Genomic DNA, 14533 nt, shown 5'->3' on the forward strand with positions numbered 1-14533 from the left:
CCAATACTGTATATTAAAAAGCATACATACTGAACTGTCTTGTGGGAGTATGAGAGAGGCAGGTATTAATAACCTCTTAAAATGCTTTAATACTGGAATTGGTTTTAAAATGGTGTTTGTTTGTGTGACTGATGAATACTTCAACTGGAAATAACCAAGTAAGGGCTTGCTGTCTCTTCTCACAAAAGTAACTACATCAGTGGGATAACTCCTGCGAGTAGGATTTAATTCTCATCAATAAAGTACAAAATGTAATGTTTTGCTTCTCCAGCTAAAGGAACAGACCTCCTGTTTTAAGCGGTTCAGTTTGCAGTCTGTGCAGGATTCATTTTTGTTTAATTTCTTCTGGGTTTTGTTGAATGAAATAAGAGAATAAAGAATGCTTTCGTGTTTACTGAACCTCTCTGTGGCATCAAGATGCTCTCTGTTAGGCTTTTATTTAATTATTTAAAAAAACACCAAAGCAAAAGCAGGTACGTAAGTCATTAGTTTAAAAAAAAAAAAGTAGCTCAATCTCAGGTCTTCCCTGTGCCCCAAGTCTTTATAATAAAGCTTATTTAGCACTAACTGATAAACACTATCCTGATGCCTAGTTACTCATGCTTGTGGATTGGTCCTAGACTGGGCTGCTTATCTGTAAGTGCTGATGATTCACTGATGAAAAGAGAACCATCCTTTCGAGACTCCTGTGATTACCTTCAAGGACTGAGTATACTCATGGTCCAACCACTATGAATTATATTAAGAAAGGGGAGGCCTCTACTAAAGCCCTTTCCTTGTAGGAAAACTGAACACAGTGAACTCCCATTTAAAATTGGTGGGAGCTGAGGTTACTTAGCACCTCTGCAGGATCAGACTCAGCAACTGCAAAACTGCTATTCTTTAACCTTGGTGTTAGTGATTCAAAATTTGTTATAAGTAATAATTGTTGCACTAATTACATACTTATGCTTGAAACCAGGCTTATTAGGCAAGCATCTGTTCCAAGTGACCACCTTAAATGCGCCTGCTTGGAACGATTGCTTTCCATGCAATCACGGTGATTACGGCGACAGCAATCCTCTAAGGAAGAATAAAACAAGAGAACAGGCCTTGCAGGACAGTGGTGAAATCAAGATGGGCAATGAGGAGGAAAAGCCTTTTAGATTGCTGTTTTTTAAATTGTACATATGGCACCAAGATATATTATAATTGCATTATAAATTAAATTGATAAGATAAATAGGATGGAAAGGAGATCTCAGAGGGTATGATAAACTTTGAAACCCCTGAATTTCTCAGAGTTTACCCTAATCTTCTTAGGGTTACCTATTACTAATTAGGCTAGCTGGGTTGTTTGAAGGATAGGATAGATGCTGTTTTTTTAATATTTATATAATACCTAAAACTGCTCTAGGCACTTCCGACATTTAAGAATAGAAGGCCTTTTCCTGAAAAGCTTCCATGTATTATTATATGGATTTATAAGGTGCTCATCAGCATGGTATTTGGACACAATTTGCATCATTGAGATTTGGGACCATTAACATTTCCAAGTAAGAGCCGAAATACATCACACTGCAGATATGAGGATTTCTCTGGAAAATTCTCTGTATATTGAGTTTATAAACAGGTTGAAATAAACCGCCAAACCCAGCAACTGACCACAAATTTGTGTGGAAATGCTCAGTCTATTATGAATATAAGAAAATATCTACCATAAGGACGTGACAAGGTTTGTTTTATAGGTCATTAAGCTGACTTGGGGCTTAATGGTCTAGTCTTAGAAATCATTCAGGACTCATATCACCACCCCATTAAACATCAGCTGGATTAATTTAATTTTGTTTTAAATTGTTTCCTTATTTTTACGTCTAGGTTTATTTTTTATAGTATTGTCTTTTTTCTTTTCCTTGTGGCTCATTTTTTTTAAAAAAAGGAAGTTGGTTTGTGGCTACAAAGGTCTGAATGGTTTTTGAAGTGACGTGTATTTACAGCTTGAAATGATTTTCTGTTGGCCATGGACTAGGAAAGAGATTAGGCTCTTTTATATTTTAAAATAATTCATCACAGAGGTGACTTCTGAATGAAACTCTTCGCTTCTCTATTAGATTTACCATCCCTTTACACCAGGAGCGGGCAAACTTTTTGGCCTGAGGGCCACATTGGGGTATGGAACTTGTATGGCGGATTATGAATGCCCATGAAATTGGGGGTAGGAGTGCAGAAGGGCTCTGGCTGGGGATGAGGGGTTCAGGGTGCAGGAGTGGGCTCTGGGTTGGGGTGCGGGGGGGCAATGAGGACTCTGGGGTGGGGCTGGGGATGGAGGGTTTGAGGTGCAGGAGGGTGCTCTGGGCTGGGATCAAGGGCTTTGGAGGCGGGAGGGGGATTAGGCCTGTGGCAGGGGATTGGGGCATGGAGGGGGCTCAGGGGTGCAGGCTCCGGGTGGCACTTACTGCAAGCGGCTCCCGGAAGCATGCCCGCCCTCTGGCTCCGAGGCACGGCCAGGCGGCTCTGCGCACTGCCCCGTCCACAGGCACCACCCCTGCAGCTCTGATTGGCTGGGAATTACAGCCAATGGGAGCTGCAGGGGCAGTGCCTGTGGATGGGGCAGCACGCAGAGCTGGAGAGGGATCATGCTGGCTGCTTCCTAGGAACCATGCGGAGTGGGGCAAGCCCCCAACCCTAGTACCCAGCTGGAGCGCCGGAGCAGGGCAAACCCCCGAGCCCGCTCTCCGGGGGGAGCTGAGGGATGAATTAATTGGTCTGACAGGCCAGATGCAGCCTGCGGACTGTAGTTTGCCCACCATTGCTTTACACCCATGCCCAGCTGGAACTAGCCTGCAATATTCCCTTCCCTACAATGCTCACATTAGCTCTAACCAAACCATGTATATATCCAGGAAGGAGTTCAGAAGCATTTGATCAAATAAAAGGTCTATTTTCAAGCAGTAATCATGCACAGGTATGATATTGTACCACAGATAAAACTGTGTGAGCACACACACATGTGCTGGAAAGGAGGAGGGAAGAGCCCATAACAGGGAGCTTCACACAGCATTTTTCGATGAGTTGGCCTATATTTTCTTGAAATGTAGGTGGTCACCATTAATGTATTCCCCTACTTGCAAATGAGCTGGGAGTAAGCAGGAAACAGCTCCTCAAATTGAAGCTAAACTGTAATTAAACCAAGACACCTCTGCGTGTTAGAAAAAAAGCCAAAAACTACCTGCTCACACCAGCTAGGACAGAGCTGAAAAGCTCCCCCTCCTATCTGGAACAGAGCCAGAACTGCCTCTCACCAGATGGAATCAAACCCAAGCTGCTGCAATTAAGCAAGAATCTCCCTTGGCCTTATTTTATGCATGTTCCTAAATAACAGGAATGTGTTTCTGGGGCAATCAGGCATGGTACTGTCATTGTTTATCTTGGGTCTGGATGGAGGTGGGTGGCTTTGGTTTGTGGGATGTGGTCCAGCTAAGTCACAAAAGTTCATCCCTTCCAGCATTAAAGTCCAAAAGGAAACAAAACCATTCTTCCATTCCATTCTTGTTAGGAACAGCCCTTCCTCTCAGGGTCCTCTTCCTCCAGCTGTTAGCTCAGATTCGAGTTCTCCTGGGTTCCAGTCAATTCTTTCTTTCCCTTGTTGGCAGGAGCCCACCTCACAACATGGTAGCATGCAGGAAACCCAACCCACCCTCTATTACAGGTCTGCAGCCTTGAGACACTAAACAATTGGGTTGTCTGCCATGTGAAATGCCCCCTCTTCTTCCCAGAACTGCTTCCTATATACCCAGCCTAGGCCTCCTCACTGGCCTTTTTATGTCTATTCTGTCATTTTTCAACAGAGTGCTCATTCCTATGTTTGATCTCCCAAGAACCTCACTGAACTTAGGCTTGCACTTGTATCTCCTCCAGCAGCCTCTTTAGTTACATGCTCCCCCTGTGATGTGACCCTTGTACACCTGCTAAGGGGGTTAAATCTGCCACAAGTGAGACTGGTCCCCAACCTCCTTAAAGGACCCTTTCAGCCAGTGACAGGGAGATTCTGGGCTGATTAAAAGTGAATCCAGAAGGATACATGAGCATTTTGTTTGGACAGCGTTGGTGGATTTATTGACCTGGAATGCCTTCCCTTCCCTAACTTGGTGAACCATATAGCCATCCTCGCCTCTTTCCAGTCCTGACTCTAAACATGCATGTGCCATGAAGGCAGTTAGTGTTGTTATGCCACTCACCAAAGGATTTGCTATTTTTAATTTATTAATAAGATACAAAATAAATAGCTGTATCATTGAGTGATAAATCCACTTCCTGATTACCTAGTGCTTTGTGTATGCGATGGGGGTTGTTTGTCTACTTAGGGCTTGATCCCTTAGCCCTGAGCACATGGTACTCTGACACTGAGGGTAGTTGGCTTTTCACAGGATTAGACTTTAAGACTGTGTGTTCCTTGGGGAAAGGACTGTGTATTCTCTGCATTCTGTACAGACATAAGAATACTGGGAGATTCAATAGCAGCTGCCAATGATTAAGCAATAACTGTTTATCAAAAGGGACACTCTTTTCCATTTGTCCCCTCTCCATCCAGAAGGGAGCTGTGTTTCTGGGCACCCGCCCCAACATGTTGAACTCAGGGATGGAAAAAAAGGATCTCCTGAATAGAGATAACATAGGAATTGCCATACTGCATCAGAACATTGCTCAAACTACTTAGATATTCTGCCAACTGTATTGGCCAGCACTTGATTGCTTCAGAGGAAGAAGCAACTCCATTACACTTTCACGATTGCACTTCAGTACTTGTATGAGGTGAATTGAAAAATATTCCTTTTGTTTATCATTTTTACAGTACATATATTTGTAATCAAAATTAATCATATAAAGTGAGCACTGTGCACTTTGTATTCAGTGTTGTAATTGAAATCAATATTGAAAATGTAGGAAAACGTCCAAATATATTTAATACATTTCAATTGGTATTCTATTATAAGTGTGATTAATTTTTTTTAATCGCGATTAATTTTTTTGCGTTAATCATGTGATATACTGTGATTAATTGACAGCCCTAATCACTATAGATTTTCTGTTTCAGTAGAAATTGGGGTGAGGAGCACCGGGGATGTACTGCTACCCAATCCCTGCACTATACCCCAATGCATATAGTTGGGTTTGGCTGGCTAGGGCCCCGCTTGGAGAGAGAAACTCCTTCCAGATATGTTTCTTCTTTTGCCCCATTTTCTTCCACTTGCTGTGTCCTGTTACCACCACATAATTTCCAGACTTGTGAGAAAACCCATCAAAATGGGTGAGCTCTGCTACTCTGGTCTACTCTAACTATAGCTTCCTATCTTACCTTAACATGCATGCATTTGTTCAAGAACTTTAGTTGCCCATATGTGCACCATAATCTGCTTCAAAAGCATAGGCTTCCTACCACCTGAGTTGAAGGAGAATCTCTCTCAGTTTGTTAGCAATATGGGGCCTGACACTCAGTTGAGCAGTTCTGACTCTACCCAGTAGAAGGCAGTGTGCACATCAACACTAGCTAACTCAATAAATGTCATCAGAAGACATACAGTTTTCCAATCCTTATTTAAACCCAGACACTATATTTGATTCAGTGATATCCCGTAGTGGTGAATTCTCCAGACTGACTAAATCCTGCTGGGTACGGCTTCCTAATAGGCAAACTGCTTCAACCAACAGTCCTGATTGCTCTTCCCTCACCCCGCGAGGCAAATACCAGAATAAAGAGCTTTGTAATACACTTTCCCCTTGCCCACACAATCTGTGAGGAATGTCAGGAATGTTATATGAATTAATCATGTCTCACATAGGATGTTACATATAATTGGTCAAACATCGCATAGGCTAAACGATATTAAACCCTCAAGGCTGCCTATGTATTTGCCCTGTTTTGAAGCACAAACCAGGTGGAAGAAGATGCTTTGGTTGATATTTAGCAGTCTTTGGAAGTGGCTCACAATAACGGGTTTCATAAAACTCTGGTCATGCACACAGAAAGTGCTACATGACTGTACTAGGCTCCTGTCATGAATGCACATGTGCCACAGAAACTCAGGCCTGGTCTATACTACAGTTAGTGTAAGTGTTGGGGTAAGGCATCTTACACCTATCTAATTACATCAGCATACACACTACAGCCTTGCTCCCACCGATGTAAATGCCCTACTATGCCGACATAACTGCACCTCTACGAGAGGCATAGGGATTATGTTGGTGAAGTTAAGGAAATGTAGTGTCCTTGTAGACACTGTGTTACTTACATCTATTGACTGTCATTCTGCCCTGGTCTACACTAGGACTTTAGGTCGAATTTAGCAGCGTTAAATCGATTTAAACCTGCACCCGTCCACACAGTGAAGCCCTTTATTTCGACTTAAAGGGCTCTTAAAATCGATTTCCTTACTCCACCCCTGACAAGTGGATTAGCGCTTAAATCGACGTTCCCGGCTCGAATTTGGGGTACTGTGGACACAATTCGATGGTATAGGCCTCCGGGAGCTATCCCAGAGTGCTCCATTATGACCGCTCTGGACAGCACTCTCAACTCAGATGCACTGGCCAGGTAGACAGGAAAAGAACCGCAAACTTTTGAATCTCATTTCCTGTTTGGCCAGCGTGGCAAGCTGCAGGTGACCATGCAGAGCTCATCAGCACAGGTGACCATGATGGAGTCCCAGAATCGCAAAAGAGCTCCAGCATGGACCGAACGGGAGGTACGGGATCTGATCGCTGTTTGGGGAGAGGAATCCGTGCTATCAGAACTCCGTTCCAGTTTTCAAAATGCCAAAACCTTTGTGAAAATCTCCCAGGGCATGAAGGACAGAGGCCATAACAAGGACCCGAAGCAGTGCCGCGTGAAACTGAAGGAGCTGAGGCAAGCCTACCAGAAAACCAGAGAGGCGAACAGCTGCTCTGGGTCAGAGCCCCAAACATGCCGCTTCTATGATGAGCTGCATGCCATTTTAGGGGGTTCAGCCACCACTACCCCAGCCGTGTTGTTTGACTCCTTCAATGGAGATGGAGGCAATACGGAAGTAGGTTTTGGGGACGAAGAAGATGATGATGGGGAGGAGGTTGTAGATAGCTCACAGCAAGCAAGCGGAGAAACCGGTTTTCCCGACAGCCAGGAACTGTTTCTCACCCTAGACCTGGAGCCAGTACCCCTCAAACCCACCCAAGGCTGCCTCCTGGACCCAGCAGGCGGAGAAGGGACCTCTGGTGAGTGTACCTTTTAAAATGCTATACATGGTTTAAAAGCAAGCATGTGAAAGGATTACTTTGCCCTGGCATTTGCGGTTCTCCTAGATGTAGTCCTAAAGCCTTTGCAAAAGGTTTCTGGGGAGGGCAGCCTTATTTCGTCCTTCATGGTAGGACACTTTACCACTCCAGGCCAGTAACACGTACTCGGGAATCACTGTAGAACAAAGCATTGCAGTGTATGTTTGCTGGCATTCAACCAAAATCCGTTCTTTATCTCTCTGTGTTATCCTCAGGAGAGTGAGATATAATTCATGGTCACCTGGTTGAAATAGAGTGCTTTTCTTCAGGGGACACTCAGAGGAGCCCATTCCTGCTGGGCTGTTTGCCTGTGGCTAAACAGAAATGTTCCCCGCTGTTAGCCACAGGGAGGGGGGAAGGTTGAGGGAGTAGTCACGCGGTGGGAGGAGGCAAAATGCGACCTTGTAACGAAAGCACATGTGCTATGTATGTAATGTTAACAGCAAGGTTTACCCTGAAAGAGTGTAGCGACTGTTTTATAAAATGCGTCTTTTTAAATACCGCTGTCCCTTTTTTTTCTCCACCAGCTGCATGTGTTTCAATGATCACAGGATCTTCTCCTTCCCAGAGGCTAGTGAAGCTTAGAAAGAAAAAAAAACGCACTCGCGATGAAATGTTCTCCGAGCTCATGCTGTACTCCCACACTGAGAGAGCACAGACGAATGCGTGGAGGCAAATAATGTCAGAGTGCAGGAAAGCACAAAATGACCGGGAGGAGAGGTGGAGGGCTGAAGAGAGTAAGTGGCGGGCTGAAGAGAGTAAGTGGCGGGCTGAAGACAGGGCTGAAGCTCAAATGTGGCGGCAGCGTGATGAGAGGAGGCAGGATTCAATGCTGAGGCTGCTGCAGGACCAAACCAGTATGCTCCAGTGTATGGTTGAGCTGCAGCAAAGGCAGCTGGAGCACAGACTGCCACTGCTGCCCCTCTGTAACCAACCGCCCTCCTCCCCAAGTTCCATAGCCTCCACACCCAGACGCCCAAGAACACGGTGGGGGGGCCTCCGGCCAACCAGCCACTCCACCACAGAGGATTGCCCAAAAAAAAGAAGGCTGTCATTCAATAAATTTTAAAGTTGTAAACTTTTAAAGTGCTGTGCTTAAAGTGCTGTGTGGCATTTTCCTTCCCTCCTCCACCACCCCTCCTGGGATACCTTGGTAGTCATCTCCCTATTTGTGTGATGAATGAATAACGAATGCATGACTGTGAAGCAGCAATGACTTTATTGCCTCTGCAAGCGGTGATTAAAGGGAGGAGGGGAGGGTGGTTAGCTTACAGGGAAGTAGAGTGAACCAAGGGGCGGGGGGTTGCATCAAGGAGAAACAAACAGAACTTTCACACTGTAGCCTGGCCAGTCATGAAACTGGTTTTCAAAGCTTCTCTGATGCGTACCGCGCCCTCCTGTGCTCTTCTAACCGCCCTGGTGTCTGGCTGCGCGTAATCAGCAGCTAGGCGATTTGCCTCAGCCTCCCACCCCGCCATAAACGTCTCCCCCTTACTCTCACAGATATTGTGGAGCACACAGCAAGCAGTAATAACAGTGGGAATATTGGTTTCGCTGAGGTCTAAGCGAGTCAGTAAACTGCGCCAGCGCGCCTTTAAACATCCAAATGCACATTCTACCACCATTCTGCACTTGCTCAGCCTGTAGTTGAACAGCTCCTGACTACTGTCCAGGCTGCCTGTGTACGGCTTCATGAGCCATGGCATTAAGGGGTAGGCTGGGTCCCCAAGGATACATATAGGCATTTCAACATCCCCAACAGTTATTTTCTGGTCTGGGAATAAAGTCCCTTCCTGCAGCTTTTGAAACAGACCAGAGTTCCTGAAGATGCGAGCATCATGCACCTTTCCCAGCCATCCCACGTTGATGTTGGTGAAACGTCCCTTGTGATCCACCAGAGCTTGCAGCACTATCGAAAAGTACCCCTTGCGGTTTATGTACTCGGCAGCTTGGTGCTCCGGTGCCAAGATAGGGATATGGGTTGCGTCTATAGCCCCACCACAGTTAGGGAATCCCATTGCAGCAAAGCCATCCACTATGACCTGCACATTTCCCAGGGTCACTACCCTTGATATCAGCAGATCTTTGATTGCGTGAGCTACTTGCATAACAGCAGCCCCCACAGTAGATTTGCCCACTCCAAATTGATTCCCAACTGACCGGTAGCTGTCTGGCGTTGCAAGCTTCCACAGGGCTATCGCCACTCGCTTCTCAACTGTGAGGGCTGCTCTCATCTTGGTATTCATGCGCTTCAGGGCAGGGGAAAGCAAGTCACAAAGTTCCATGAAAGTGCCCTTACGCATGCGAAAGTTTCGCAGCCACTGGGAATCGTCCCAGACCTGCAACACTATGCGGTCCCACCAGTCTGTGCTTGTTTCCTGAGCCCAGAATCGGCGTTCCACAGCATGAACCTGCCCCATTAGCACCATGATGCATGCATTGTCAGGGCCCATGCTTTCAGAGAAATCTGTGTCCATGTCCTGATCACTCACGGGACCGCGCTGACGTCGCCTCCTCGCCCGGTATCGCGTTGCCATGTTCTGGTGCTGCATATACTGCTGGATAATGCGTGTGGTGGTTAATGTGCTCCTAATTGCCAAAATGAGCTCAGCGGCCTCCATGCTTGCCTTGGTATGGCGTCCGCACAGAAAAAAGGCGCGGAACGATTGTCTGCCGTTGCTCTGACGGACGAGGGGCGACTGACGACACGGCTTACAGGGTTGGCTTCAGGGAGCTAAAATCAACAAAGGGTGTGCCTGTACATCATGGAGTATTTCAGGCAGGACTGTACGGAGGGTTCCAATAAGAAATGGTGCACCTAAGTTATCGTTGTTATTGGAACAAGGAGGTTAGCCTGGCCTCTGATTGATACATGGCTAGATTTACCTCGCTGCACCTTCTCTGTGAGTGACTGCAGTGTGATATAGACAGGGGAGGAGGCAAATGAGTACAAAACAAATCTGGTCTATTTCTTGTTTTGACCCACTCCATCTATCTTTTACATCTTTGGCTGGCAGCAGACGGTGCAGAAGGACTGTATGCCATCCACATCTCATGGCTGCTTGGCATAAGATGGTACAATACGACTGCTAGCAATCCTCATCTCTTGCCTGCCTGGCAGAAGATGGTACAGTACTGACTGCTAGCAGTCCGTATCGCCTGCCCGCTCACCATAAGATGGTTCAATAGGACTGCAGGACTAAAGAGAATGACCTGGTCAAGTCACTCCAAATTTAGTCCCTGCGCCCATGTCTGCCCAGGCGCTCCCAGCCGACGTGGCCAGGAGCACCTCGGACACGACGAGGACGACTACCAATCGTATTGCACCGTCTGCTGCCAGAAGGCAATGGGTTGCTGCTACTGTGCAGCAAAGCCGTACCGCGTCTGCCAGCACCCAGGAGACATAGGGTGATGGTTACCTGAGCTGGCTCCATGCTTGCCGTGGTATGGTGTCTGCACAGGTAACTCATGAAAAAAGGCGCGAAACGATTGTCTGCCCTTGCTTTCACGGAGGGAGGGAACGGGGGCCTGACGACACGTACCCAGAACCACCCGTGACAATGTTTTAGCCCCATCAGAGTGCTCCATTGTGAGTGCTCTGGACAGCACTCTCAGATGCCCGATTGTTTGCCATTGCTCTGACGCCGGGAGGGGCGCTTACAGGGTTGGCTTCAGGGAGCTAAAATCAACAAAGGGGGTGGCTTTACATCAAGGAGTATTTCAGGCAGGACTTCACGGAGGGTTCCAATAAGAAATGGTGCACCTAAGTTATTGTCCTTATTGGAACAAGAAGGTTAGCCTGGCCTCTGATTGATACATGGCTAGATTTACCTCGCTGCACCTTCTCTGTAAGTGACTGCAGTGTGATCTAGAAGAATGAGTCCCCTAGACAGGGGAGGGGGGGAAGCAAATGAGTACAAAACAAATCTGGTCTATTTCTTGTTTTGATCCACTCCATCTATCTTTTACATCTTTGGCTGGCAGCAGACGGTGCAGAAGGACTGCATGCCATCCACATCTCATGGCTGCTCGGCAGAAGATGGTACAGTACGACTGCTAGCAGTCCGTATCGCCTGCCCGCTCACCATAAGACGGTTCAATAGGACTGACTGCAGGACTAAAGAGAATGACCTGCTCAAGTCACTCCAAATTTAGTCCCTGCGCCCATGTCTGCCCAGGCGCTCCTGATCGACCTCACAGAGGCGACCAGGAGCACCTCAGACATGACGATGACGGCTACCAGTCGTACTGTACCGTCTGCTGCCACAAGGCAAGGGGTTGCTGCTGTGTAGCAATGCCGTACCGCGTCTGCCAGCACCCAGGAGACATAGGGTGACGGTTACCTGAGCGGGCTCCATGCTTGCCGTGGTATGGCGTCTGCACAGGTAACTCAGGAAAAAAGGCGCGAAATGATTGTCTGCCCTTGCTTTCACGGGGGGAGGGAGGGAACGGGGGCCTGACGATATGTACCCAGAACCACCCGCGACAATGTTTTAGCCCCATCAGGCATTGGGATCTCAACCCAGAATTCCAAAGGGCAGCGGAGACTGCGGGAACTGTGGGATAGCTACCCACAGTGCAACGCTCCGGAAGTCGACGCTTGCCTCGGTACTGTGGAAGCGCTCTGCCGAGTTAATGCACTTAATGCACTTAGAGCATTTTCTGTGGGGACACACACACTCGAATATATAAAACCGATTTCTAAAAAACCGACTTCTATAAATTCGACCTTATTTCGTAGTGTAGACATACCCTCTGTAATTACTGCAGTTGCTTGTAAATCGACTTAACATACATAGGTCGACTGAAGTTTATGTGTAGATATGCCCTCGGGCTTCTATGCCTCATGCTGGATGGGGAACACTGGAAGATTTGCAGCAGATTCTGGCTAGCTCTTGATATGCCTGTAGCAAGTGGCACAAGTAAGTGTATTTACTGCATGCTCTGGCCTAATCCTGACATACATTAAGCATGAGGCAAAGGAACATTTACAGCAGACTCTTGCCTGTCCCTCCTGTACATGCAGCCCAGGGGACACTTGAGCATAATGGCAACAAATTCGTGTCAGCACCTACCCTGCATGCAGCACAGTGTATTACCAAAAACAAACAAAAACAAAAAAACAAAAACCGCAGAAGACTTTGTCTACTGCTGTCATGTATGCATAATAGGGCGCCCAGGAGGGCTGGCACCCCAGGCTCTTGCTTTCTCCCGCAGTCCCTGCAAAAGCGGGAGACCCAGCAGATTTTGCAGCAGCAACCCCTGCTTGCTCCACGCAGCACTGGGGAATGCGGAATGGGTGGGGGCTGCGCGCGCTCTGGGTGGGCGAGGGGATAGAAGGCGGCTCGTGCAGCGGGCAGGTGCAGGCTCGGGCACGGGCTTCCCCTTGGCAGCTGCCGCAGCCGCTGTAGCCTCGGCTCTGGGGCCGCCCGCCTTCTCCCCCCCCCCTCCCGCCAGACACAGGTGGGATGAGCGCGAGCGGCGGCGCGCGCTGCGTGTGTGGCTCAGCCCGTCCCCTCCAGCGGGCGGGGGAGCTGCCGCGGCTTACGGCGGCTGTGGTGGCGGCAGCAGCGGGTCGTGCCCAGCTGGGGGCTCGCCCGGGGGAGGCAGGCAAGGAGGCTCCATGCAGGCGGGCAGCGCTCAGGTAAGGGCGCAGTGCGCACCTGGCTGCGTGCGCCGGGGAAGCAGCCTCAAGGGGGAAGGCAGTAAATGGGGGAGCGTAAAGGGGAGCAGCGCTAGAAGCGGGCGTCTGGGGGAAGCCGGGGTGGGGAGTTAAAGGGGGAAGCGTGTATTTGCCCCTGGCAGAATTAACAGAACCTGGGGCCTGCATTCAGTAACCCCCCCCCCCCCCGACAGTTCGCTCCTGGGTGGAAATGGGAGCGTTGCAATATTTATAAGATGAGAGATCTAAGTCCGGGGCGGTCTTGGCAAACCGGAGACCCTCGGTGGTTATAATACTTTATCACGGCAGCAAGCTGTGAATTGCATGGAGCAGCACAGTGAAGGTGGCTTCAGTGCTGCGTCTTTGTGTTGAGGCTGATTTGCTGTTTGGAAACTGCATCCCATTCCCAGGGAGTCTTGGCTATTGCAGGAGGTAGAAGGAGAGTTCAGAATGGCACAGGGGTTTCGTGTGTATGCAGCATGCAGGCAGGGGATTGCATATTAGGAGAGGGCATTTGGGGGAGTGTGGTTTGCATGTCAGGGAACAGACAGTGGGGGACGGGATGGACAAAGATGATTATAATAATTATTATTTTATATCCTGTCTTTGGTGTCCATAGCCCTGTCCAGATGTGTAGGTGGCAAGGTCCTTGCCCCAAAGAGGTTTCTGTTGCATGTCGGAGCTAGGAGTGGGATTGCCCCTTGGAGAAGAGTGGGCAGAGATTTCATCTGGAGGAAGGGAGAGATTGATGCTCTGTTCTGAGATCACTGGGAGATGGCAAGATAATATTCTCTTTCTTGTTGCAGATTATTGCCCTTTGTGGATAAAAGATGTATCATGGAATGAACCCGAGCAGCGGGGATCCGTTCCTAGAGAAGCAGCAGCAGTACCCGTCCCCCCGGAGACTCTTCGTGGTGGTCTTGTGGCTTCAGCTGGTGCTGTGCTTCGGCCCTGCACAGATCACGGGCGGTGAGTGACTGACTCATGTGACTGACAAGCAGCAGCAGCGCCCCTGCAAGCTAGCCAGCGAGAGACGAAGAGAGAGAGGCTCTGACAGCCTGCAGGCAAGCGGGTTCCCCAGTGACGGGTGCTGGGCCCCCTTACTGTGTTTAAAGGCTAACTCACTTCTGTCTTATAGCCCCCCCCCCCTTACTTCTCACTTCTGTTTACATTAAAGCAAGCCACTTGACATTCAGGGTCCCTGTGCGTTTTTCCCATAATTTGAGCACTGGAGACCTTCCTAATTTGACTCCATATGCACAAATGCCAGTGTGAGAGACTGTTCTGAACCTCACTGCATACAGACACCTCCTTGCATGAAAGCCTCCCTCTGCATGTGCCTATGCACACACAGATGCTGAGATGCAAGAACCCCTTCTCTCCCTTCCTGCTCCCCAACACTCAGGCATGCTGACAGGACCCACCCCTATATGCACATATAGACACCCTTTGCCCACCACCCTTCTAGGCACATGCACACAGAAGTGCTGGCAGGAGAGACTCCCTCCTTATCCCCCTCTTATCTCATCCCCAAAACCAAACCATGGATACTAATAGGAGCAAATCCTCACACTTCTCTCTCTCC

General features: G+C 48.3%; 1 protein-coding gene across 4 annotated transcripts in view; it reads left to right on the plus strand.

The window, feature by feature from the left end:
• The window catches only part of SUSD4 (sushi domain containing 4), a 182320-nt gene that overhangs the window by 52979 nt on the left and 114808 nt on the right, over positions 1 to 14533 (plus strand). For 3 of the 4 annotated variants that reach the window (XM_073338775.2, XM_073338778.2, XM_073338779.2), the window contains exons 1-2: positions 12841 to 12930; positions 13755 to 13917. In XM_073338775.2, the coding sequence (XP_073194876.1) occupies positions 13779 to 13917 (139 nt within the window). In that variant the 5' untranslated portion in view covers positions 12841 to 12930; positions 13755 to 13778. Of the gene's footprint in view, positions 1 to 12840; positions 12931 to 13754; positions 13918 to 14533 lie in introns of those variants that run through there. The other variant, XM_073338777.2, reaches the window with a different exon arrangement.

Source organism: Lepidochelys kempii, chromosome 3 (genome assembly GCF_965140285.1).
Source record: "Lepidochelys kempii isolate rLepKem1 chromosome 3, rLepKem1.hap1, whole genome shotgun sequence".
In the NCBI taxonomy this organism is placed as follows: Eukaryota; Metazoa; Chordata; order Testudines; family Cheloniidae; genus Lepidochelys; species Lepidochelys kempii.